We start from the raw sequence: 26,556 nt of genomic DNA on the forward strand, positions 1-26,556 counted from the left end.
GTGTAGTAATGTGAATCTGTTGGAAACTGGAACTGATCTGATCCATATCCCATATGCAAATAGGTATCAAAATAAATCAATTATCAAAAAAGTTAAATTTCAATTCAAACTTTTCATTTTCCCATCGCTGAAGTAGCTCTGCTGGATTTATCCTGTTCAGATGAAGCATTGTTGATTTTAACACATTGAAAGGGTTGAATAATGTAGATTTTCTTTAGATGTCTTTAGATTTTCTGCGCTTTTATTGGTAATATTAAACTTGACAACAGCTTTGATATCAGAATCAATATCGGTCATCTGGAGTTTTACATCAGCAACTCAACTAAAATAAGAAAAAAAAAAAACATCTCTAAAAGCAACATAGCAATCAAAAAGAAAACCACTTCAAGTATAAGATTCTGGCGCTGCAGGTAGAAGCCACAAACACTTTACTTAGTTAAACTTTATTTTAAAAATATATAGAAACAGGAGCACTGGTGGAAATATCCATGAACAAGAAACAGCGCAGATTACAACCTCTTCCAAAAATCAACCCGGACTGGAAAAAAACAAAGACAAGTCACACGTCACAGCGGCACTTGACCCTCAAACACATAACTGACCACACCGCAGGTTTAAAATTAGAAACCTTTATCAACATTAAACCACATGAACATTTGGTGTTTGTCTTTTTAAATCAATTTTTTTTAAATGAAGCAAAAGCGCACTTCTTCTCTGTACAGTAAGATAGTTACTGTAGTTGGTAACTTGAGAAAGAAACTTGAGAAAGAAAAAGCAGAATTTAGCGGGGAAAAAAAAGAAAAAAGAAGAAAAAGAGCCACAACGTATGCAGTCTTTGTTTTACATCACCGTTCAGATTCATCTGAAGAAACCTCCACAAAACCACGCTTACCACGTTTGATGAACTTAGAAATGCTTACTTATTTAGGTTAATAAAATAAAAAGTAAACGAAGCTGGCCCCGAATGGCACCTGAAATGCTGCAGGTCGTCGGGGAAGGAGACAAGAAACAGCCCTCTGATTTAAGGGTTCATGACAACGAGCGATAAAATGATATCAATGTATTTATTATTGGGGGAAAATAAATAATATTCCTCAAAGCGTTCTTCATGTTCTCAATTGGCACATCTAAAAGACAAGCAATTTGCATTAGGTAAAACTGCTGCTGCTGCATTAACTCTGCCTCCGGCTGCCCGTAAAACTGGAAAAAAAACTAGTTATTTGTTGACTTCATGTGACTCAACTCACCCCAGAGTCATCGGTTAGACTCTAACGAAGAAGAAGAAAATAAGAAATCCCAAAGTACACACGCTAAGTCGTCTGGATTAAACCACAGGAAGCAGCAATGAACAAAGAGGAGAACTACAGTATGTCTACGCTTTTTTTTAAAACAAGTTAGTGGCCAAAACTCCTCTTCCGTTCTGTGAGGATTAGTATGTTCTCTGTGTTCATTTCAACTTCCACTAAAATTGTTAACCGTTCTGCTTTGCAGTACAGCCTTTAACTGGTTTGTCGATGTTTAAACAACGCTGCTTCAAGGTTATTTGATGTTGATATGAAGTCTGTTAAACTTAAAGTCGGTGAAAATGAAATGGGACGTGTGATGAAGAGGACTTTTTCTCGGTTTCTCTGATTGACAGATGAAATGCTTTTCAGATTCTCGTTCTCAGCTGTGATGGGCAGCTACATGACAGTCTGGTCCCGACCCACTTATGAATGCCTCCAGTGGGTCCAAACACCATTGACTCTACTAACAGCCGCCTTCCAGCTGCTCGTCCTGAAAAGGGTAGCTGAGTGCGGGAGGAAAGCCCTGAGTCCGAGGCTGTTCATCCAATAGCATCAAATCCTCCACGTCTTTGCCCTTGAACCTCCTCCTGCCGATTTTCACTGTCACTTTTCGCCCCTGAAAGACTTTCAGAGCTTCCTTGGAAGCCATGGCCTTGGCGGCGGCCTCGTCGCGCCCGTACCCCGTGCCCAAGTACACGGCCTGACAGCGGATCTCACACACGTGGCCTTCCTTCTGCGTGCGGGCCGCGGGGAGGCCCGCGATGTCCTTCAGGGGGACGAACACGCACGTCAGGGTCTGTTTGCACGACTCCACGCAGCTCCGCAGAATCTCAAAATGGTCCAGGTTGGGACCGAAGCCCCCCGCCGACACCAGCTTCCACGCCACGGCCTTGTAGAGGCGGTTGAAGAAGGGCTGGTGCTCTGCTGGAGCCTGAGGACGAGGTCCTGATTTCTTCAGCTCATTAGACCCGCATTTGGCTCTTTTCACACAGCCGTCAGCGTCGGCCTCTGCAAACGATAACACAGCGGGAAGAACAGTGTTGACTGAACAAGAAACAATGTTTAATGAGGAAACGGGAGCAAACCTCAGGTGTGGGTGTGTGAGAAACAAACTGCATCAGGTAATTACGCTGAAACCCTGCTGCAGTCTTGGCTTCTAACGAGCTGCAGAGACTGTGTGGAGGAAGTCTTTTCACCACCTAATCCCTCATATTTGATATTCATTTTGGAGATGAAGATGTTCTGGTCAAGCTCATCCACATGTATATTACAAGAACAACGACATTGTCTTGTATCCTGTAACCGTCTAAACTTTTTTCAAGATATTTTGTACATTTCCAGACAGCTAAACTTGAACGTTTGTGGTAATGCAAACAAACCCTGTAACATAATGAAGTGCAATAAATTATTTTCCCAAAATCTGATATGACACAATCTAAAAAGAGAAAAGGCCACAACAAAAGAAACAAAAAAAGGTGGGTAATCATAAGTATCCCCTTGCAGCTTCCATAAGATTTAAGGTTGCAAGTTCCAGCCAGGTGCTGCTAATCATCAGTCCTGGATGAAACGATCTCTAGCAGGTGAACAGACCTGCATAAAAACATTTTGCTGGTCTGGAACACTGGAGTGTGTCAATACAATACCAATAGGGGAAGAAATAAGACAAGGTCTTAGAGAAGTTGCTGCACATCAATCTAAACACTGTTAAAAACTTGAACTTCAAGAAAACGTATTCACATGGTCACAAGACACCTGCCATGTTGTCGTTTTGAGCTTGTCATTTGCCACACTCTGATTACGTTTTTACATTCAAAACCACAAGGTTAAAAATGACAGTACTAACTTTGGTGGGTGTTTAATGAAAGTGAGCTCTGCATTACCAGTTGTGGCGCTGCGCTTCCCCTTGGCCATGGCCTCGTCTCTCGTTGTTCTGTGAACAGGAGCATCAGGGACGACTATCCCCTCGCCCATCTCCTTGATCTTGTCCATGACGGCCTGTGGATAGCTGAGGCATGAAGAGAACAGAGGTCACTACTTATCTGAGCGACTTCGTGTGGTTTCTTCTCGCTCACGTTGGAACAGATTTTCAGATCCTTAGATCAAGTAAAAGCACATGAGGAAAAGTCACACATGAACACCTCTACAGCTGCACAAATGGCAGGAGAAACATTTAAATAAAAACATCAAAAGTACTAGTTTGTTCCTTCTGAACGGTAACTGACTGCGAGGGGCATGTTAACGGTTGTAGCTGCTGCAGATGGAGCTGGTTGGTGCTTCTTTACTTCATGTAAACATTTACTCAAACTAATCTAATATATACCTCCACGGAAAAAATAAAATCATTCAACACAAACACACTCTTCCACTGAATGAAGATGAGTATTTATTTTTTGAGACAGACTTCGTAGTATGTATTTCAACTCCTGAGAGAATTGGTAGGAGACATGTTGCCATGGCAACCCGTGTATGTGCATGTAACAAAAGCAATTAATTCAAAGTGCTTATTACACCCCAGAACTGTGAAACACGATATTTTTTCTTATGAGGAAGATTACGTCTGTGCAACATCCCACTGTTTCCTCAGAAGTCATTTGCATTCTGGGTACCACTGGGTTCAGGGGGTTCTAATATACTAAGAATCTCACATATTGCCTGATGTGGGTTTTGTGAACTTGCTACAATCTGTTTCTGGCTTTGGTCAACTGGGAGGAGGGAACAGATCCATAAATCCAGACACGAGCAACCTTTGTGTTGTTTCAGCACAATATAAAACATTTTAACTGCTCCAAGACTCTTACTAATGAAATGGAAAAGATAAAGGGGTTGGTAAACCCTTGGTTTAACTTTTCACAAAGTGCTGAATTTTAAAAGGTTTTATTCATAAAGCTTTTCAAAAAACATGTAGAGAGGTACAATATTTCAGCCTGTAATGTAGTCTAGGAGATTTATAGAGCAGCGAAACATCTCATCGTCTCGAATTAATAACAGAACAGAATTTCATCATCTTTTAATTTGTGAAATACTTGAAAATGTGTCCAAAATAACTTAATGGATATCTATCCATTGGATTTCATGGCACAAGAAGCACAAAGTAATCAATGATTTCAGATTAAATGATTTACAGAGAACTTCAGTCTTATTTCTGCTTGATCTAACTGATGTTATTGACAATGTTAGCTGTGAATTCGTCCGTCTAACAGGTCAGTTGTGCTGCCAAAAGAGGTCTGACCAGTCGGGGTTTGGACAAAAACATCTGAGGGTTTCCTGGAGTGTCTGATACCCGGATGGAAGCAGTAGATCAGACTGCTTTCCACAGATGCCCTCCAGCACCATCAGGTTATCGGGGGACTTTGAAGACCAAAGGAGCCCTCTGGCGAGCTGCTGGTGGAGGCCGCGACCGTAGGTGAAGGATGTCACCCTGAAGGGTGTGATTGGTCTGAAACCATGGCTGGTTGGTTTTCATGAGTATTGAATATTGCTTGCCTTTGCGATGTTTTGTGTTAGTAAAGTCCCAGATCCTTGACTGTTTCCAAACTCTTGACGCATTTAACACTGTGTCCCAAGAACCAGAACCAAGCAAGGTGAGGCAGCATTCAGTTATTCTGCTCCTCACCGGTGGAACAAACTTCCTGTAGACCTGAGGTCTGCTCCAACTGTCAGCTCCTTTAAATCAGGCCTAAAAACATTACTGTTTACTGAAGCGTACTCTTAAACTAAATACTTACCTGCTGTATTCTACTGCCCTTACTTTTAAGCTTGTGCTTTTTATTATTTTACCTCTTTTCTTATAATTTTATTTTATGTCATTTGTTATTTACTGTTTAATTGTGTCTTGCTGCTTTTAATGTTGACGTAAAGCACTTTGAATTACTTTGTATTGAATTGTGCTATACAAATAACCCTGCCCTGCCATACCTAACAATATCAGTACAAAAGGATGCACACACATGTGTGTCGTACCTGCATCCCAGAAAAACGTGGTTGGCCCAGACCATGGAGAGTGAGAGCAGCCGGTCCAGGCTGCTGCTGTGGGCGAGCCCCGGCTTCACGGTGGGGAAAGCCTCCATGTTCCTCAGGATGAACTCCCTCCGGGCGGTCCACTGCTTGCCGCTCTCGCAGTAAACTCTGAAGGTGTCCACCCACTGGGCCAGCCCGGGGTTCTGGTCCAGGTACTCCGAGACCAGGTCCTCCCTGCCCAGCTCCTCCGCCATCCCTGCAGACACACACCTGCTCAGCCCTGCAGACCTGCAGACTCAGACCTGCAGACCTGCAGACTCAGACCTGCAGACCTGCAGACTCAGACCTGCAGACCTGCAGACTCAGACCTGCAGACTCAGACCTGCAGACTCAAACCTGCAGACTCAAACCTGCAGACCTGCAGACCACTGTGTTGAAAAAAATCGATTTCCTAATTCTAAATCGATTCTCATATTAATTCCTAAAAATCGATTCATATGTCTAAAGATCGATTTTTTTTTTCATTACATTACAACTTTTGGTTATTTTTTTGTTTATCCCCAAAAAAGTAATGTTTTGTTGGACACGAGAATAACTGGTGCCATGTTTTTGCCTTTAAATATGTTTAAAGGTATGAAAACATTAAAGTGTTAGGTTATAGTTGCATAAATTGTCTATATTTCATTACTTTATAAACTGTCTTGGGGTTACATTTGCAAAAAATTCTAAAAAACCAAATTCTCAAAAACTAAAAACCAAAATAGACCGAAAATGGAACAAATAAAAACGGAATGTGAGAAAAATTAAACCGATTTCATCCGTCTCTGTTTCCTCCCTGGATCTTTTTGATAATTCTGCCCCACGATGTTTCTGAAAGCAGTTCTATCAGCATTCTGGGAGGTGGTTGGTCCTTACAGCATCATTATCTGCCAATACTTGCTGTTGAATCTCAATATAATACTAGTATTCATATTTTGCATAACTACAGTCATATAATTCATGCAACAGCTCAAAAAACAGTTTTAATAACACTGACCCAAATCAATATCGGAATCAAATTGGATTGAATCAAATCTTGATAATCAATCCTGAATCTTAAGAATTGGAATCAAATCGATTCTTGACATTTGAATCGATCCCCAGCCCTACTGCAGACACACACCTGCAGACTCAGCCCTGCTCCAATGCTGCAACTTAGTGAGGATAAAACCAGCCAACTCAAGACCAACCACTCAGGCAACAGCCGGTCAGCGTGTCTGTGGCCAGTGGTTTATTGCCCCGTATCCTGACTGCCACCTACCCCTATTAACCCTGGTAACCCAGGTTAGGATAACTAGTCCGGGTTTCCTGGACCCACGGCAGCCAAGTCACTCCATTACCTGGTTATAAGTTGAGCCGAGCGGCCACACCAGTCCGGTTAGCGGCACCAGGAGGCACGGTGACGACTACAACCCAGTATGAGGCCTGATTACAGCGTGTAAGAAGGTCTACGTCGCTTGTAAAGTGTGTATGGAGGCATAATTAAACATTTCAAATCCCACATATCAAGCTGTGTCTGTTGAAGCGCTGCTAGCTGTCCGGGTGATGACGTCAGGCTGGGGACGCCGACGGTAAAGGGACTACATTACCCGACAGCCCCCGCTGAACGCTCGTTTTAACGAAAAGTTTTCATGCTCACTATCAGTTTATTGTATTTGTAAAGCATGTGACGTATTTAAATGTTTTTTTTAAGGTTTAAAACTCAATAACAATATTATATATTTTAAAATACAACCTCCCATGATGCTTTGCGTCCCTCCGTCACCAACATGCGACAGCTCGAGCGGGAGGCGGTTTGTCTTGGTCGGTAAATTACTTACATTTGCGTCTCCCTGCAGCGGTTTTTGGTTTTAATCGGATGAATTAACATGATTCACGAGCTGCTACTGGCGCTAAGCGGGTACCCGGGTGCGATCTTTACATGGAGCAAAGCAACAGGTCTGCAGGTAAAGCTGAGGCGAGCTGCATCTCTGACAGTTTCACTAGGTTTTACACATCTGACTGGCATTAAGGGGCTTTTCTGAGCTGCAAGCTTTTGTCAACATATTTTAAGTTTTGAGGGGAAAAAATAATAATATAACCCCATTTTCAAAGAAGTTGTAAAGATAAACATGACAAAAATGAATTGATGAAAACAGTTATTCACAATGGAACATAGAAATACGTGAAAATGTTTAAAATAAAGAAATATATGGTCACAAAAATCAATACTGATTGCTGGCCTGGCCCCATCTCCACAGAGTTTTCTTAAGATTGTTTGACTCTTGATATTGTGTTGTTTTTACCAGGTTACATTCCTTCCTGTGTACATTGTACATTTGATGACATAAAGTGATTTCTGATTCTGTTTATAATGAGATATCGACACACGTTTCAACTGCAAACTGAAGGTTATTATTTTGCAATTGTTTCACAAATTCTATATTATAGTTTATGTGCATCCTTCTCTGCCTCTTTAAGATGCTCTAAACCAGGGATAGGCAACCCTGGTCCTCGAGGCCCACTGTCCTGCATGTTTTAGATGTTTCCCTGCTTCAGCACACCGTGATACAAGTACCTGTGTCATCAACAGAATTGTGCAGGCCTTGATGACAAGCTAATTAGGACCATTAATTAGAATCAGGTGTGCTGAAGCAGGGTAACATAAAACATGCAGGAGTGTGGCTCTCGAGGACCAGGGTTGGCTACCCCTGCTCTAAACCCACTCACGACACCGACCCCTTGCCAAATAACCAAGAGGTCACTTTTCTCTGCTTTTTCCACCCTTTTGTATCAAAATTAAAAGCTTTTTTTTTTTTAAATGAAATGTAAAATGTCTCACTTTCAACATTGAATATGTTAGAAATGTTCTATTGTGAATAATATAAAAATATGGGCGTTTGAGGTGTCCATATCATTGAACATTTTACTCAATGTCCTAACTGTATTTCACAAAGTTGCAAAGTTATGAAACACAGCCACTGATGTATTATTAATTATATTTTAAATCCCAGTTCTACCCAGAACTGCTGAAAACTATACTGATTCGCTAGATTGAAATACGTGTTTTAAAATCTGTATTTTGATTAATTATTTTTATTATTATTATTTTCAATCCTCAAAGTTTAGTGGAAAAGCTCTCGATGTCTGTGTTAATGATGAAGTTGATTTCACCTGCAGGTGTCCCAGGACCTGCCCTTCCTGCATCCCAGTGAGAGCAGCGTCCTCAACCGGATCTGTAAACTGGGCTCGGACTACATACGCTTTACAGAGTTCATAGAGCAGCACACTGGCCATGTTCACCAGCAAGTGAGTCCTCACGTTACACAACGCTACAGAATATATATAAACATTTTAATTTGTGGAATGTGTTGGAAAATTCAAGAATAAATAAATAAATAAATAAATGAATGCAACATGTTCTGTAGGAGCACCACACGAACCAGCCCAACCAGACGGGGCTTCATGGAAGTTACCTGCGGGCGTTTTGCACCGGGCTAGACTCGATGCTGCAGACGTACAGACAGGCGCTGCTGGACCTCGAGCAAGAGGTAACATGTTGATGGAAACAACAGCGATGATGCACGAGTCAAGCTGGACGATGCTCATGTAACCTTTGTATTTGTATGTATGTGTGTGTTGCAGTTCCTGGGAGATCCACATCTGACTATATCCCATGTGAATTACAAGCTTGATCAGGTTATTCATTAATAAAACGTTCTATAGATTTAAAGTTTTCATTTTCAAAGTTTCTTTAATTCAAAGCCATCTGCTTGTTTTAAGGTTGTGTTGTATTTTTTTTTTCTCAGTTTCAGCTGCTGTTTCCCTCCGTCATGGTCGTGGTCGAGACTATAAAATCTCAGAAGGTAAGGAATGTTTTACAGATGGACTTTAACGACAAGCTTAAGCCTCATAGCAGTTTATACCCCGTATCTAAGTGTTTAGTAGTAAAATGTAGTAGCTTTCCTTGTGTAAGAGTGCAGATCACTGATCTAACTTGTTTCTATGATCTGTAAACAAATGCATAAAGCCCCCAGTCTACACTGGTGTTGTGGTCACAAATGTAGTATAAAATAATCCCAACTGAAGTGCAGTCTTCATCATGAGTTTCAATAAACTGCGACACTGATGCCTGAAAGTCTCTGAATCCTTTTATTCACCCATCTACCCATTAACTTCTGCTTATTCTTCCATCTAAATATGATCTAAAACATCATTACCCTCCTGAGCAGACAAGGAGAATGCATAAAAAAAGTTTAAAACAAACTGCTGTTCATTATTTACCGAGGTGAAAATATCTTGCATTACAAACGTTTGAATCTGATATCTGTATGAAGTTCAGATGGCTTTTAAGACCCTCCCTGCAGCTGAACGTTCCCTATGCTCATCAGCTTGCGTCTTGGTTCAGTCGTGGTCTGTGATGTTTCTGGGTTTCCTCAAACCTTCTACAACATGTCACTGGGATTAACGTCAGTGCTTTGCCTCGACTATTTCTGAATATTACACTTATGCTCTTCTTACCAACCTGCAGCAGAACCACTTGTGAAAACGTCCTTCTAAATATGTGATCAAAGATTAAATTAGGGCTGGGCGATATGGACCAAAAGTCATATCTCGATATTTTCTAGCTAAATGGCGATACTCGATATATATCTCGATATTTTTTCTGTGCCTTAATTGGAGTTTCCCCCAAAGCATTATAGCATAGCATCTCTGTTAGCTTCATTTTTTTCTGAGGCAAACCCTTAAAAAAACCTTCAGTTTTAATACAAAGCCTCGTGCCAAATGTCACACAGGTAGCCTACCTTTATTAACAGAGGTCTGCACAATATCAAAATGTATAAAACAAATGAAATAAAAATAAACTGCCTGCATATATAGAATAAAAATGCTTCTTGAATAAAATAAAACAAATATCCCTTCCCTGCATAACAATTAAATTAAAATACACTGTGCAATTAATACAATGTAGACAGTAACAGGCAGACTTTTCCACTGAGGTTGACAGTTGTGCAAATAACTAAACATTTGTGCAAATCTCAAATAAAACATTCAAGTCAATTTGTCACAAAATAAGCTATATCAAAATCATTAAAAAAAAAAAAAACCTTTTTTTTTTTTTTTTTTTTTTTAAGAAATCGATATAAACGATATTGTCTCGTACCATATCGCGTTTGAAAATATATCGATATATATTAAAATCTCGATATATCGCCCAGCCCTAGATTAAATTAAACAATACTTTATTAATCCTCAAAGGGAAATTAATGAAATATAAGGGATATGTCTAATAGACATAACAGATCAGTCCTGATTTGATTTTTTTTCTTCAAGAATTGACTCATGCAGTACTGAAATAATTACTCCATCATATGTGACGAGATGACCAGGCTCCCAAAGCATGACACCACCGCTGACATGTTTAATAAATTAACCCATTAACATAAAGCTTCCTTGTTTTGGTCCTATCAGTTTAAAACAATTAAAAAATAAACATTGTATGGAGGCATCAGTGCTGTTTTTGAGAGCAGCAGTCGTTAGTCGTTAGTCATTAGATGACTTTTCAACTTGAACAGGGTCTATTTTTTTTTTCTTTCTAAATTCTGCAAAAAAATCTTTTTCTTCACACCATGAGAGATTTCTACAAACGTTAGGAAGAACGTGTTTGTTCATAAATGGAAGAAGAAGTACTTGACCATCATTTTCCAACGAAAACACCCAGCTTTAAATTCATGTTGTGGTGAATGTGCGTCAGCCATGAGTCAGTCTCTGTGATGATAGTGCTCATGTGGTGATGACTTTGGAATAAAAGCTGCTGAACAGGTGGTGATGCGTGTCCTTCAGGGTGTTTGTTGCTTCATGGCGGCAGTGGGAGGTCTGTGGACAGGTGTGTGTGTGAGTTGTCTGCTAGGTAGCTGTGATGGCTCTGCAGGACGACCTTATCAGCTCCTGAGCTGCTGTCATGTCCTGCAAGGATGCCGTAGGTCCAGCCGTCCCCACAGAGCAGTGGTGGGACGGCGGCAGCAGCTGCCACCTGATGACCTGCCTGACAGTTCTCGGGAAGTGTCAGGAGTTATGAATTAAAGTAGCTGTGTTTAGTTTTTTTTTAGTTTTTTTATTTATTTATCTATTTGCACATAAAAAAAAATCTACAACCGCCAAAAATTCAGACAAACAGTATGTAGAAAAAAAAAAGGAAACAACAAAAAAGAGATACAATGTAACAGAAAAAAATGTGCAGGAGGAACCAAAAAAAACCATAAGGGCTTGTCGAGTGGTCCTCCTATAATGAAACAAACAATATACAGAGATATGTAAAACATAGGACAACTAAGGAGAATAAGCTAAATTACTAGAAAAACAGGAATCTGATGAGGATGTGCAGAGAAGTTCTGGAAATTAGTTGTTTAAGCTTTGCTAAGCTGGGTTAGCAAAAAAGTTGTGATTTGTTTTTTTAAATTATTTGTGCTCGAGCATTAGTATTTGTTTAATTTTGTTATTTTAAACAGATTTATCTTTATCTGGGACCCGGCTTTTTATCTGAAGAGAGTTGGGATAGACTCCAGCAGGTCCCGGATAGAGATGATGTGTGGTGGTTCTCATCAAGTGAACGTCAGATTATCTTTAGCTCCAATTTATACAGAACTATAGGCAGCTCTCTAAAGTGCCCACAAACGTTCAAAAAACACTGAACATCTATGAAGTTAAACCAAAAATGTAAACGGTAACGGTGCTGTCTGTCTGTGCCGCTGCAGATCCACGGCTGTCAGATCCTGGAGACGGTGTACAAGCACAGCTGCGGGGGGCTTCCTCCCGTACGCATGGCCTTGGACAAGTAAGTTACACATGACTTCATAGGGAGATTTGGGTGAAGTGTCTGACTTTTGAAAATACTTCCCAGATTTCTGTACTTCATTTGATGACATCTAAACTCTCTGTGGAATAAGTTTTAAAATTACAAGGTTTATTGCACCCGGCTAAAAATACATCAGTTTTACGCTGCGTCTCGATCTCCTTGTCTTTTTAAAATTATTTTAACCTTTTAAGAATTAACTTGAGGATTCCTAAAGAATTATGGAAACAGATTTTTCATCTATACTTGAAGATAAACTGAGTAAATGGCAGGAATTGTGGTTCTCACAACTAGATAAAATAGATCAAATAATAATACTTGATATTAACACTTTGTCCAGTTCTGTCTTATGTGTAAGCTGCAGGAAATTGTGTAAATATTTTAAACTTCATAAAAAAAAAAATGTCTTTAAAAGGTTTGATAGAACTGGACAAAGTGTAAATGTCAAGTGTTATTAATTCTGAGCAGTTTTATCTCTTTTCCGTTGCTCAAGCTCGTTTCCTGTAACAATGAAATCCATTCTGTTGTCTTGACGTGAACTTGTGATGCCAACTTAAATAATGTGTGTGTTTTGCAGGATTCTGGCTGTGTGTCACGGTGTTATGTACAAGCAGCTGGCAGCCTGGATGCTGCACGGATTGCTGTTGGACCAAAGCGAGGAGTTCTTCGTGAAGCAGGGTCCCAGCGCCGGAGGAGCGGCGGCCAACCAGGAGGAGGAGGACGACGACCTGGTTCTGGGAGGGCTGAGTGGGAAACAGCTGAGAGAGTTGCAGGACCTGGTGAGAGCTGCAGGAACACAGAAACACCTTCCCCCAGCAGTGGAGGGCATCAGTGTCACTTACGTCTGTGCTCGTTGTTGTCCAGAGGCTGATTGAGGAGGAGAACATGCTGGCTCCATCTCTCCAGCAGTTTTCTCTGCGGACAGAGATGCTGCCATCCTACATTCCCATCCGAGTAGCTGAGAAGATCCTCTTTGTGGGAGAGTCTGTTCAGATGTTTGAAAACCACAACCACAGTCCATCTAGAGCTGGTACTGTCCTGCAGATCTGTGTGAAGCTTTGCAGCAGTGTCGTCTTCCCTGCATCAGTGAGACAACTGAATGGTGATGCTGTTTTTCTAGGATCCATCCTGAAGCACCAGGAGGACATCTTTGCTGGGGAGCTGCACAAACTCAAGCAGCAGCCTCTTTTCAGCTTGGTGGACTTTGAAAACTTAATCGATCGCATCAGGAGCACGGTGGCAGAGGTAATCTTCACCTTGGACCGCCTCAGCGGTCTACATGGTTCATTGAATCTGATTACATTCTTCTTGACCTGCAGCATCTGTGGACGTTGATGGTGGACGAGGCCGACCTTCTCGAGCAGCTCAAGGTTCGTGCCTCTCATTTCTCCTTCTCCCTCATCAGTGGTTTTTACACTGAGCTGTGCTAACGTTTGTATTTTCTCCAGATCGTTAAGGACTTCTACCTGTTGGGTCGTGGGGAGCTCTACCAGGTTTTCATTGACCTGGCGCAGCACATGCTGAAGGCGCCTCCAACAGCCGTCACTGAGCACGGTACGCATCACTGTGGGTGGGACGGAGATCGGTGCACCCTTTCCTTAAGTTTGCAGTTTAAAAATGATATTACACAGGATATATCCGGAAAAAGTGAGGCTTTCTTGGTTTTACGTGACTATTGTGCTGAATGTACATCTCTAGGTCGCCTCTATTTCGTTTGTAAATCAGAATTTCCAGGTGGATGGTTTGTTCTGTCCAAATATATATTTGCATCCATCCTTTCAGCACTTATCCAAATGTGGGTCTGGGGGTTATCAGTCTAAGCAGAAACACCCAGACCTCCCTTTCCCATGCCACCACCTCCAGCTCTTCTTCAGGGGGGATAATGAGGCGTGCCCACGTCACCTGATGGATATAAAGCCTTCAACACTTCCTGGATCTGCCACAGAGCTCCGTCCAGTTGGACAAGCCAGAAACACGGCCTGAGAAATGGGTCAAAGGGGCCGTCCCTGGACCCCGTAGCCCACACTCTCTGTGGACCCATCAAGAAAAATATCCCAAGGGTTACAGTCAAATGTAGAGCTGGGAATCGATTCAAATGTCAAGAATCGATTCGATTCCGATTCTTAAGATTCAGAATCGATTATCAAGATTTGATTCGATCCGATTCGATTCCGATATTGATTTGGGTTAGTGTTATTAAAACGAATTATTAAAAAAGAATTATATGACTGTAGTTCTGCAACATATTAATACTAGTATTATATTGAGATTCAACAGCAAGTATTGCTGCTAATGATGCTGTAAGGCTCTGACCAATCAGCTCCCAGAATGCTGATAGAACTGCTTTCAGAAACATCGTGTGGGTCAGAATTACCAAACAGATCCAGGGAGGAAACAGAGATGGATGAAATGGGTTTTAATTTTTTCCCACATTCCATTTTTATTTGTCTATTTTGGTTTTTAATTTTTGAACACTTGGTTTTTATAATTTTTTGCAAATGTAACCCCAAGACAGTATATAAAGTAATGAAATATAGACAATTTATGCAATTATAACCTAACACTTTAATGTTTTCATACCTTTAAACATATTTAAAGGCAAAAACATGGCACCAGTTATTCTCGTGTCCAACAAAACATTCCTTTTTTAGGGATAAACAAAAAAATAACCAAAAGTTATAATGTAATGATAAAAAAAAAATACATAAATAAATAAAAGGGAAAAAAAATCGGTCTTTAGACATATGAATCGATTTTTAGGAATTAATATGAGAATCGATTTAGAATTGGGAAATGGATTTTTTCAACACAGGCCTATAGTGCAGGAGAAATGGCGGCGAACCCACCCCGTCATTAACATCAGTTACAACAAAGCACCCCCAGTTTGTCCCAGCCATCGATCATGTATAGAGGAGCCTGATTGGATGTGTATTGATTGAGTTGTGGATGTTTACCTGGTCTCCTCTGGTTTGTTGGATGTGTCTGACGTGTTCAACCTGTTTTCATGTTTCATGTGGAGGGTTTTATTTCTTCTCCCCTCAGATGTCAACGTGGCCTTCCAGCAGGCGGCTCATAAAGTGCTGCTGGATGACGACAACCTGCTGCCCCTCCTGCACCTCACCGTCGACTACCAGGGCAAAGACGGCAAAGGTCTGCTCGTAACTGCACTTATTCAGAACTGGTTCACAGAACTGAAGGAGAGATCTCTCTCAGTTGTTGTTTTTTTTCAAGTACAACCCGTCATATGCTTGGGATTATTCTCTATTATCCTGGCTGGATATAATTCCGAGTTGGTAAAGAGCTCTTACCATTTTTTTTAGTTAGTTAGTTTTATTTGGTCCATTAGTCAATCAAAACATGCACCCCAGTAAAGCTGGATATATAAATAAATGAACCAAAGGTGTAGACTGAAGCCGTAGCTTATATGATGCCTACCCTTTTTTACAATACATCACAACAAATCAAAATAAAAGGTATTACAGAGATCAATTACAACAAAAGCATGTGATATAGAGGATTTACAGGAGAAGCTGCTCTTGGTCATAGTTTATATTTATCAATTGCCCTAAGTTTAAACGTTTTTTTTAATTTGCGGATAGAACTACACATTTTTAGCTCATCACAGAGACTATTCCACAAGTTTACCCCTTTAACAGAAACACATCTACTTCTAAAGTTTGTCCTTACCTTTATTTTTTTAAACATACAAGTTCCCCTGAGTTCATACCGACTTTCTCTGGGTGAAAACATTTCCTGAATGCAGTAAGAAAGTAGGTTGTTGTGTGCCTTATACGTTATAAGAGAAGTCCTTAGCTCAACTAGATCTACAAATGTTAAGGTATTTAGTTTAATGAAGAGTGGGTTTGTTGGGTCGCAGTATTTTGAATTATTTACAATTCTTATGGCTATATACCATCATTTCCTTTCCCCCTAAATACTAACGTTTCTGTGGCCGTTGTTTCAGAGGCCTCAGGCCCCAGAGACGGAGCCACTCCTCCTCAGGAAACGTCTCCCCGGGAGGTTCCTCCTACGGGCTGGGCGGCTCTGGGCCTCACCTACAAGGTTCAGTGGCCGCTGCACATCCTCTTCACTCCCGCCGTCCTGGAGAAGTGTGTACCAGCACGGTTAACGCTCGGGGGTTCTGCCTGTTCAGTTTTAGTAGCCGTGGTGACCGTCCTTCCTCTTCTTTGTGTCTCTTCCGTGTGGTGGTCAGGTACAACGTGGTGTTCCGGTACCTGCTGAGTGTGCGGCGGGTGCAGTCGCAGCTGCAGCACTGCTGGGCTCTGCAGATGCAGAGGAAGCACCTCAAACCCAGCCAGACGGATGCTGTCAAGTGCCAACTCCGTAACCACATGGCTTTCTTGATCGACAACCTGCAGTACTACCTGCAGGTAATGAAACCAGGGGGGTGCACTTTGAGTGTTTTTAAAAACAGAATGTGGGGTTTTTCTTCCTCCTAATTCAAGTTTTGGGAAAGAAAAGGTAGCAATATGCTGCAGAATTTGATTTTCTTTCTTTACAAGAACCAACTCGTGCTGGAAAGTGAGGCCTCGCTCTGCTTTGTGTCACACAGTTGTAACTTCTCAGCAAAACCTTTTAGAGTACAGTATAAAATGATAACAATCAAACCATTGATATTTTTCAAGAAAGCATCACTGATGTATTTTAATATATAAGATACATTTTTGAACTCCTGAATTAGTTCTTCTTTGCTGTCCTTTCCACTGATTTTTATTATTTAATATTTTTGAAATTCTAAACCCGAAAGTAGTTCAACCCAACCTGATGAAGAGGGTTTTGTTTTGGTTCCTCTCTCTTGTGGAGTGCCTCTAGGCTCCATTTTGGGCCCCATGAAGTCCTAACTGTAAATCTTGCTTTTGGGTCTGTTTTGAGAAACACAAGTTTTATTTACTGTATGTCAGGAACCCATTCTAACCGTATTTAAACTGCCTCAGTGGACTTGAAACTTGGATGAAGCTCTCTAAATCTGAGTGACAAGACTGAAGTCATTTTGGTTTGGAAAGTCTGACCTGGTTGCCTCGTCTGTTAGTACTCTCAGCCCGTTGACTACCGTATTTTCGCGACCATAAGGTGCACATTTTTTTTTTTTTTTTTAAATGTGCCGGGCGCCTTATGAAACAGTGCGCCGTGTCTATTACCTGAATTACGGTAATGTGAGGCCGGCCACCATGAGAACGGTAAAAAGAGAAGGGGGCGGGTGAAGCCTCCGTGAGTTGCGACGTGAATGAGACTCCACTGAGCTGTTTAATGCAGAAACAGATGATGAAGACTTTTAAGGATTTGCTTGATGTGTAAAGTGAAATAAAATACAATCAAACTAAGTTTTGCTCCGCTCTATTTAAATAAGCACACTTGTTCTGCAGCGTGTGTGTTTTGCATGTCGGAACCGAGGAAGCACCTGCCGTGGGTTTGCGGGTCCGATCGCCGCATCCCCGGGGCAGATCCGGCTGAAATGCCGGTGCTCTTACCCCGGGAGCCCCTACTACCAGTCCATGTGGGCTCCTCCGGCCCCGGCCGGGTGGAACCGGTGACATTCCCCGGTTAAAGCCGCGTGATGCGCGCTGCTCCAGCCCGACTTCCTGGTTCCCCAAGGGGAAAAGGGATTTCTGGGGTCTGTCTCAGGTCAGATCAGCTTCACTTTCCGAAATTTGCAGCCAAATCTGTCGGTTACAAACCCGGTACCGGATCCCGACATGCGCGTGTGTGTATTCGCGGCGCGACACACACACATTCTCGTTTGTGGTGCTTGCCTGGCGCAGCTGATGGACAGAAACTGTGGTGATTTTTAAAAGAAAAACTTTGCATAAGACGTTTCCAGCCGGAGTCATTATAAGGGTGAATGAAAAGGGGGGGCTGGATGAAGGGATGATGATCAAGAAGCTGAGACAGGTCTGGAAATTCGGACTGGCGCAGCTGAATTAGCAGAGCGGAGCTCCTGTCGGATACAACCCGGTACCGGCTCCCCGACAGCGCGTGTGTGAGCGGGTCCCGCGTCCCGGGTCCCGGGACGGACGCGGGACCAGCGCGGGGGGGGGCGGAGCGGGACCCGGGACCGCCGCGGTCGGGATCCGCAGCACAACGGGGTATGAAAAGTTTATTTAGGCTACTCTTGTGCTTGCCTGCCACGCTGATGGACAGAAACTGCCGGCTATGGTGATTTTTAAAAGAAAAGCGTTGCCTAAACAGACTTTTCCAGCCAGAGTGAAATGAAAAGGGCTGGTGGCTGAGACAGGTTTATGTGCAGCGCCCCGGTGGTTTTTTTAAATTCTTTAATGCAGAAACAGAATATGAACCTTTTGAAGGGTTTGATTGATGTGAAAAGTGAAATATCAAACTAAGTTTTGCTTCCGCTCTATTTTTAGCGCGTGTGTGTTTTGCAACGCGTGTGTGTGCAGCTCTGTCTCTGTAGACGGCGCCTTTTGGGTCGGTGCGCCGTATGTGTGTTTTAAAACCAAAAATGACACACAAAACTGAGGGTGCGCCTTTCCACACAGTGCGCCATATGGTCGTGAAAATACGATCAATCTCTGGGTGATTTTTGTTGTTGTTGTTGTAACCAAGAGTAATTGTGAAGGTCATTTTAATTTTTTTTTTTTTTTTTTTATCAATTATTCTATGGCTGGGCATATGGAGTACATATAAAATCTCTTTTTAATACAATTATAAAAGATGACTCACTATTAGAGTTAGTACAATTTTAGCTTTAATGCTGACTAGGCCTGTGTTGAAAGAAATCGATTTTCCGATTCTAAATCGATTCTCATATGAATTCCTAAAAATCGATTCTTATGTCTAAAGATCGAATTTTTTTTTTTTTTTTCTTCATCATTTTCGCCAGGTGAACTTTAATCCCAGAAGTCGGACACACAGTTTGTCATGACACTTCTGAAAAATGCCAGGTGCTTCATGGCAATATGTGTGCGTGGTGACAGAATAAATTAGATAAGCTAAAATGATTTGTTTACTGCATGAACTGTTGCAATTTCTTTCTTTTTTGCACTTTAATTGGACATTGAAAGGCCTGTTTGAGTTATTTATTTCTTAGTTATTTCACAATAATTATTGTGAAATTATTATTTCACTATTTATTTTACAGTCATATAATTCAGGCAACAGCTCAAAAAACATTTTAAATAACACTAAGCCAAATCAATCGAATCGAATCATGATAATCGATTCTGAATATTAAGAATCGGAATCGAATCGATTCTTGACATTTGAATCGATACCCAGCCCTAATGCTGACCTAAAAATGCAGTTGGTTGTGTAAATCTTAGTTTTCTCATCACAATATTTATTTTTATACTTAATTGTAGAGTACCTCATGTCAACCTTCTCTGCTGTTAAATGTCCCATGTAAATAAATGTGCTGCTGTGTCTCCAGGTGGACGTGCTGGAGTCTCAGTTCTCTCAGCTGCTTCAGCATATCCACTCCACCAGAGACTTTGAGAGCATCCGACTGGCCCACGACCATTTCCTCAGCAACCTGCTGGCCCAGTCCTTCATCCTCCTGAAGCCGGTAAAACCCTCAGCCAACAGATTTCTGTGTTCCTTCTCAAGCCCATGTGAGTAAAAGCTCCTCCCTCAGGTGTTCCACTGCCTGAATGAGATCCTGGAGCTGTGTCAGAGCTTCTGCTCCCTGGTCAGTCAGAGCGTCGCGTCGCTGGACGACAGAGGAAGCGCTCAGCTGGACCTGCTGGTCAAGGTGGAGTCTGAGTGATCTTTTTATTACATTTTTTCTAGTTTGATTTTGTTTCTGAAGACATGATCTGCATGTTCAACGCTGTTAACCTCCAGGGCTTCAAACGCCAGTCGTTCCTCCTGTTCAAAATCCTGTCGAGCGTGAGGAACCATCAGATCAACTCTGATCTGGCTCAGCTGTTGCTGCGGCTGGACTACAACAAATACTACACGCAGGCCGGGGGCACGCTGGGCGGGTAGGACACGCACGACCACCACGCGTCTGTTCAAAACCATTCAGGGAGCCTCAACAGTCTAACGCCGTTTCTCTTTTCAGCGTTTAAGAAGAGAAGGGATGAAGATGTGTTCATCAGCCCCAAACTCGGACCGGAGGAAGCCTCCGTTTCAACTGTTGCTTTCACCGACATCATGCATGTCAACGAAAAGTATCTTTAGAGCTGAAACACCCAAACTGCAAAAAATACCCTCCAGAGGGATTCAGTCTGTGTTCAGATGGAATGATCAAACCTTCTGCTGCTTTTTGCTTTAAAAAATAATTGAAAAAACAGAGTTCCCAACTTTACTAGGACCGTTTTAAGTCAGGTCTGTGAGTTAATATTGGACATTTTTATGGGAGGCAGCGCATGTTAGAGTGGAACCTCATAGTTGATTAAGGGAGCAGTTTGGGATGTTTGCTTTTTTGTGAGATATAACAGAACAATCAACAGTTTTTAGACGAGAGTTGGAGATTAATGGAAACAGCAGGATCTGAGGAACCTCCTGAAGAGCTGTGTCCATGCAGCTGTTCGGAAACGTTGAAATGGACTTGATCTGACAAACACAATGTGTTTTGTGTGTCATTAGCTGGTTGGATACTCTGTACTGCTTAGTGTTGCCAGCAGGGGGCAGTATTGGGAATGTTACACGACTGTGGAAACTCAATGATGGAAAACAGTGATCCAGGAATTGTGGTTGTTACATTTTGAAGAGATATTGATTTTTTTTTTTTTTTTTTTGTAAACTTCTTCTAGAAAAGATGACCGTTTAAAAGCAGATTGTGGCGTTTTCTTCCTCCTAATTCAAGCCAAGAGATGTTGGCTCCTCCCATCACCACATGTGGTCCACAGGAAAAAAAATCTGTTCATCTTTTAGCAAAGCGGGATGTAATTTACAGGCGTTTTCTGTTGCGAGGGTTTTTGCAAAAAGAGAAAGTAACAATATGCTGCAAAGGTAGTCTGTAAAAGAACCAAATCTAAACCAAAACCTTGGAAGTGAAAAGTGATGCTTGTCGCTGCTTTGTGACACCGTCGTAACTTTTCAGCAAAACCTTAAGGAGACAATACAGAAGGATAATAAAACGTAGGGGAGTCCCTCAAGGCTCTATTGTGGGCCCTATGACACTCGTTAGACGCTAAATCAACTTGACTGTGGATTGGAAACCTGGATGAAGCTCAGCTTCATAAATCTGGACTGATTTCCTCTTCTGTTAGTACTTTTGTCCCTTAAACTCCACATAATGGCCACAAAATCTGTTTATTTACGTGTTTGATGCAGAAATGTCGGGAGACCTTATGAATACCACTGAAGTTCAGTGTGTGTATATATTTGTAGAGTGGGGGACTGAGTATGAAGACATTGACGGTGGATATTTAATGTATAAAGTGTAAATATTGAATGTTATCTTGGCTGTAGAGAAAATAAATATGAATCCATTAAAATGAAACAAGGGTCACAATTTATTATCCCATAAAAACAGACATGGTTGAGTTATATACAGCAGAGGCATGCAACAGAACTAACGCTGAACATTTAACCTGGTCCGAGGCGTTTCACACACGTGGAGTGGGATTATGAGGACGAGGACTCGTGGCGGTACTGAGGCTTGCTGTGGAAACCCAGGCGTTCGCCACAGATCACGCTGTGGATGAGCCACTCGGACGACACCAGCGGGACTTCCTGGGATGTCACATTTTTCTCTACCAGCGGTGGACAGGTGTGGTCCGTCACCACAACGTCATACTTTCCAGCAGGAATGTCTACGGATGGGAGAGAAGGAAGAAGAGAAGTCATTACTAAAATGTAAACAATCATTTGGACTTGGGTTATTTTGGACGACGTGTCGTCTGATTCGCACCGGAGCCGTCCTTGTCTGGCTGGAACTGGCGGACCGAAGACGCTCCCCCCAGGGTCATCAGCTGGGCCCACAGCTCCACCGGCTCCTCGAACACCAGCAGGACGCGCAGGGCCTTGAACGGGCTGGAGCGAGGATGCCTGCAGACGGGGGGGAAAGAGGAGAAAAAATATGAGAACTGATTCGAGTGTTTACTGATTCAGCACAATTTAGCAGGAAAAAAAAGATAGAAATACAAGATAGAAACAAGTGTGGTACATTTGTCAAAATGTCAGCAGTTTCCTCTGAACCTGTTTAAATATGCACTCGAGAAAAAAGTTGAAATAAGCAGTTCAGTCAGTGCAGCATGAAAAATAAAAGCATTACTTTTTACACTGAAGGAGTTTCACACAAATGAGACGATTGTGTGGACGCACAAGTGACAGCGAAGCTTGACTGATCCTCATTTTGAAGCTCCAGATAATATTTTCTGTTAAATTGGAGCACGTCCACTTGTTCTTCTCTCTCAAACTCGTCTCCCCGCTGAAGCATCGTCCAGCTCTCGCAGCCTCGCATCACTGCTCTCAGTGTAAAATCACCCAAGTCCTGCCTTTTATCTCAGCTTTCTCTCCACCACGGCAGATCAGTCCACATTACTGCAGACGCCGGACCGATCAGCCCGTCCTCCTGCTCCATTCCTCCATCAGTCATGACTTTTGAGATTATTACATAATCACTGAATTGACCTAAATCATCTTGTGCAGGAGCTGCTACAACAAAAAACTGGTTTCAGGTCTATTTTAGTTTAAATAAAGGGATCATTTAAACGTGAACACCTTTCAGAATAATGCTGAATGAGTGTATGATCACCTGTGAGCTCTGCGTTCACTATCAAAAACGTTCAGGTTTGTCGCCAGCACATTGTTAAAGTACCAGTTCGACCAGTACTGGCTGACCTGACGAGTTTTCCTTTGTTTTGTGGTGATCAGTTAATAACAATAATTATAATCTTTGTCAATATATACAGTACAGACCAAAAGTTTGGACACACCTAATTCAATGAGTTTCCTTTCTTTTCATGACTATTGACATTGTAGATTCACACTAAAGGCATCAAAACTATGAATTAACACATGTGGAAATATGTACTTAACAAAAAGTATAAAACAACTGAAAAGTGGGATTTCTTGCCGTATAAATGGGGTTGGGACCATCAGTTGTGTTGTGCAGAAGTCGGGTGGATACACAGCTGATAGTCCTACTGAATATACTGTTACAATCTGTATTATGGCAAGAAAAAAGCAGCTACGTAAAGAAAAACGAGTGGCCATCATTGCTTGAAGAAATGAAGGTCAGTCAGTCCGAAAAATTAGGGAAAACTTTGAAAGTGTCCCCAAGTGCAGTCGCAAAAACCATCAAGCGTTACAAAGAAACTGGCTCACACGAGGACGGCCCCAGGAAAGGAAGACAAGAGTCACCTCTGCTGCGGAGGAGAAGTTCATCCGAGTCACCAGCCTCAGACATCACAGGTTAACTATGATTAGAGACCAGGTCAATGCCACACAGAGTTCTAGCAGCAGACACATCTCTGATCAGAGGAGACTGTGTGAATCAGGCCTTCATGGTAGAATAGCTGCTAAGGACAGGCGACAAGCAGAAGAGACTTGTTTGGGCTAAAGAACACAAGGAATGGACATTAGACCAGTGGAAATCTGTGCTTTGGCCTGATGAGTCCAAATTTGAGATCTTTGGTTCCAACCACCGTGTCTTTGTGCGATGCAGAAAAGGTGAACGATGGACTCTACATGCCTGGTTCCCACCGTGGAGCATGGAGAAGGAGGTGTGATGGTGTGGGGGAGCTTTGCTGGTGACACTGTTGGGGATTTATTCAAAATTGAAGGCATACTGAACCAGCGTGGCTACAGTACCACAGCATCTTGCAGCGGCATGCTATTCCATCCAGTTTGTGTTTAGTTGGACCATCATTTATTTTTCAACGGGACAATGACCCCAAACACACCTCCAGGCTGTGTAAGGGCTATTTGAGCGAGGAGGAGAGCGATTGGGTGCTGCACCACCTGACCTGGCCTCCACAGTCACCCGACCTGAACCCAATGGAGATGGTTTGGGATGAGCTGGACCGCAGAGTGAAGGCAAAAAGGACCAACAAGTGTTAAGCATCTCTGGGAACTCCTTCAAGACTGTTGGAAGACCGTTTCAGGTGACTAGCTCTTGAAGCTCATCAAGAGAATGCAGAGTGTGCGAAGAAGTAATCAAAGCAAAAGGTGGCTAATTTGAAGAACTTAGAATATAAGACATATTTACAGTTGTTTCATACTTTTTTGTTAAGTATCAAAACTATGAATGAACACATGTTAATTCATAGTTTTGACGCCTTCACTGTGAATGTACAATTTTCAAATGTCATGAAAATAATGGCCCTTTTCCACTAGTATCTACTCAGCACGCTTCTACCCGCCACGCCCCCGTCTTGCGCTTTTCCACTACGGGCCAAGGCGGGTAGAGCCGTGCCAAGCAGATACTTTTTCTGTATCTATTCTGCCGAGGTTCTAACCGGGCTGAGCCGGCACTATTTCTGACGTCATCACTCTACACGCCACTGGTCGGGGGGCGGGGCCGTCAGACGGAAGGAAGCGGGAGTCAGCGCGAGAGCGACTCGCTGCAATTTTATTATACAGCGCAAACGTCTGTTTGGTCATCCAACTCTGAGGTGCAGATGTTCATAAACCTGGTGGCTGAGGAGAGAATTAAAAAAGGGATGTAGACGGGTGATAAGGAACGATAAGATCCACAGGCGCTCTGTTTTACTCTCAGCCGCTCGCGGCTCCAGCTGATTTCTGATCAGCGCTGACACGAACAAAGGGGTTGCGCAATCGAGTACGTCACAGCAGCTTCACCCCAACCCGCCCACTTCTCACCACTTCTCACCTAGCTGTGGAAAAACAAACGAAAAACAAACGAAAAACAAAGCGGGTGGAGCCGGGACGAGGCAAGTCGGGCTGAGTAGGTACTAGTGGAAAAGCGCCATAAAAGACAACTCTTTGAATGAGAAGGTGTGTCCAAACCTTTGGTCTGTACTGTATCTCACAAAAACTCCCTGAAATCTATCTTCTGCTTTTACCCATCACTATTAAGACTAGGAGCAGTGTGCTTCCATTTTTCTGACACCCGGGCAGCAGTTGGGGTTTAAGGGCCTTACTCCGGAGCCCACAACGGTTCACCTCCCTTGATTGGACTTGAGCCTGGGTCCTCCAGGCCCAAGCCCAACTCTGAGACTGCCTAGACAGAAGACAGTGTCTCGACACTTTCCTTCATCACGTAAAAACCCGCTGAATGAGAAGTCAAGCCGCTTCTTACCACTCCACGATGTTGTCGTCCGGCCCCACGCCGGCCGGCAGCAGGTAGTTCCTGTAGTTCAGCAGCTTGTTCTCTTTGCAGCAGTCTCTCACCCAGATGTGCGACACACACGGGACGCCGCTCGACAGACACAGCAGGTACTTCCTGGTGCGGCAGTGCTGGTCGGCGATGAGGAGGCTCTGGTACGCTGCTTTACACTGAACACGGAGAAGAAAACCGCATGGGGAGAGGAGAGTTCATGGCAGCTTCAGCAGGCATTTACAAAGATGAACGCACTGAAATATAACCTCATCTTAAGCAGAAAAAAAGATAACAGATTTTTTTTTCAATTCTCGTTATACAAGAAGAATAAAACACAAATGAGCAGCTGAAGCCAAATACCTTCTTTACAAAATCATCTTTTATCTTTTTTTAACAATCAGGAAGAAATCATAAGTCAGAATTACAGCAGAGTGTTTAACTTCTCGTCTGACGTGTCACACTAATGAAGTAATTAGCGCCAATTCTGGAGCATAACAGGGAAAAAGAGATGAGGGAACTGGAATGAAAAGGAAATCAAGGAACTGCTGGCTGAGTGTGTCGAGGAAGAACGACTGTGCAGATTAGTGGCGCTAATGTCGTCATCCACTATAAAAGGGCTGGAACACTCCACAGAAGCAAATCTTATTCTTTCAGAGGCGGCACAGCAAGTCATCCGTCTCCATCTACCCCATCCTCATGTCATCCTCATGTCATCCTTCACTACATCCATATATCTCCTCTTTGGCCTTCTGCCTGGCAGTTCCCACCTCAGCATCCGTCTCCTAAGCCCAATCAACTCACTATCCCTCCTCTGTACATGTCCAAATCATCTCAGTTTGGCCTCTTCATCTCTAAAACTTCTAACATGTGCCTCTGATGCTCCCATTCCTGATCCAAAGAGAACTTCAACATGCTCATTTCTGCCTCCTGTCCCTCCTTCAGTACCACTGTCTCCCAACCGTCACTGGTTTCACCACCGTCTTGTACACTTTTCCTTTCATTCTTGCTTTTGTCACACATCACCCCTGACACTTTTCTCCACCGCATGTTTCTTCCCCTATTTTCCACTCTCTCCGTTGCTCTGGACTGTTGACCCTACTTACCCTACGTACTTAATCCTCACCTTCTTTATCTTTTCTCCCTGGAGCCTCAGTGTTCCAATTGTGTCCCTCTCATTCACACACCTACTCCGTCTTGCAGCAGCTAACCTTCATCCCTCTTCTTTCAAACCT

The 26,556-nt window shown here is 42.6% G+C and overlaps 3 protein-coding genes across 6 annotated transcripts in view; 1 reads left to right on the forward strand and 2 right to left on the reverse strand.

The window, feature by feature from the left end:
- Positions 1–223: 223 nt before the first annotated feature.
- Positions 224–6,827, reverse strand: cdkn2aip (CDKN2A interacting protein). The gene is made up of 4 exons (XM_061738604.1): positions 6,623–6,827; positions 5,247–5,499; positions 3,167–3,291; positions 224–2,294 (listed from the first exon to the last, which is right to left on the reverse strand). The coding sequence occupies exons 2-4, from the start codon at positions 5,495–5,497 to the stop codon at positions 1,750–1,752; spliced, it is 921 nt and encodes a 306-aa protein (XP_061594588.1). The 5' UTR covers positions 5,498–5,499; positions 6,623–6,827; the 3' UTR covers positions 224–1,749.
- A 226-nt stretch (positions 6,828–7,053) lies between these two features.
- Positions 7,054–21,521, forward strand: tubgcp4 (tubulin gamma complex component 4). The gene is made up of 18 exons (XM_061738592.1): positions 7,054–7,222; positions 8,436–8,570; positions 8,690–8,812; positions 8,907–8,960; positions 9,071–9,127; positions 12,017–12,096; positions 12,692–12,893; positions 12,979–13,144; positions 13,235–13,359; positions 13,434–13,484; positions 13,563–13,668; positions 15,157–15,264; positions 16,079–16,223; positions 16,328–16,505; positions 19,520–19,654; positions 19,724–19,840; positions 19,933–20,072; positions 20,153–21,521. The coding sequence occupies exons 1-18, from the start codon at positions 7,151–7,153 to the stop codon at positions 20,157–20,159; spliced, it is 2,001 nt and encodes a 666-aa protein (XP_061594576.1). The 5' UTR covers positions 7,054–7,150; the 3' UTR covers positions 20,160–21,521.
- Positions 21,522–21,527: 6 nt separating this feature from the next.
- tp53bp1 (tumor protein p53 binding protein, 1) overlaps positions 21,528–26,556 on the reverse strand; it is a 31,318-nt gene continuing 26,289 nt past the window's right edge. For all 4 annotated transcript variants that reach the window (XM_061738561.1, XM_061738570.1, XM_061738580.1 and 1 more), the window contains 3 exons: positions 25,304–25,500; positions 21,950–22,086; positions 21,528–21,851 (listed from right to left, as the gene is read on the reverse strand). In XM_061738561.1, the coding sequence (XP_061594545.1) occupies positions 21,664–21,851; positions 21,950–22,086; positions 25,304–25,500 (522 nt within the window). In that variant the 3' untranslated portion in view covers positions 21,528–21,663. The remainder of the gene's footprint in view (positions 21,852–21,949; positions 22,087–25,303; positions 25,501–26,556) is intronic.

The sequence above is a fragment of the Cololabis saira genome, chromosome 2 (assembly GCF_033807715.1).
Source record: "Cololabis saira isolate AMF1-May2022 chromosome 2, fColSai1.1, whole genome shotgun sequence".
NCBI lineage: Eukaryota > Metazoa > Chordata > Actinopteri > Beloniformes > Belonidae > Cololabis > Cololabis saira.

Excerpts from the sequence above, each read along its gene's own strand:
- cdkn2aip (XM_061738604.1), bottom strand. The coding sequence starts at position 5,497 with ATGGCGGAGGAGCTGGGCAGGGAGGACCTGGTCTCGGAGTACCTGGAC. Across the intron at positions 3,292-5,246 it reads CACGTTTTTCTGGGATGCAG|CTATCCACAGGCCGTCATGG; the intron begins GTACGACACACA and ends TTCATGCCTCAG. Across the intron at positions 2,295-3,166 it reads GAAGCGCAGCGCCACAACTG|AGGCCGACGCTGACGGCTGT; the intron begins GTAATGCAGAGC and ends TATCGTTTGCAG.
- tubgcp4 (XM_061738592.1), top strand. The coding sequence starts at position 7,151 with ATGATTCACGAGCTGCTACTGGCGCTAAGCGGGTACCCGGGTGCGATC. Across the intron at positions 13,145-13,234 it reads CCACAGTCCATCTAGAGCTG|GATCCATCCTGAAGCACCAG; the intron begins GTACTGTCCTGC and ends CTGTTTTTCTAG. Across the intron at positions 19,655-19,723 it reads CCTTCATCCTCCTGAAGCCG|GTGTTCCACTGCCTGAATGA; the intron begins GTAAAACCCTCA and ends CTCCTCCCTCAG.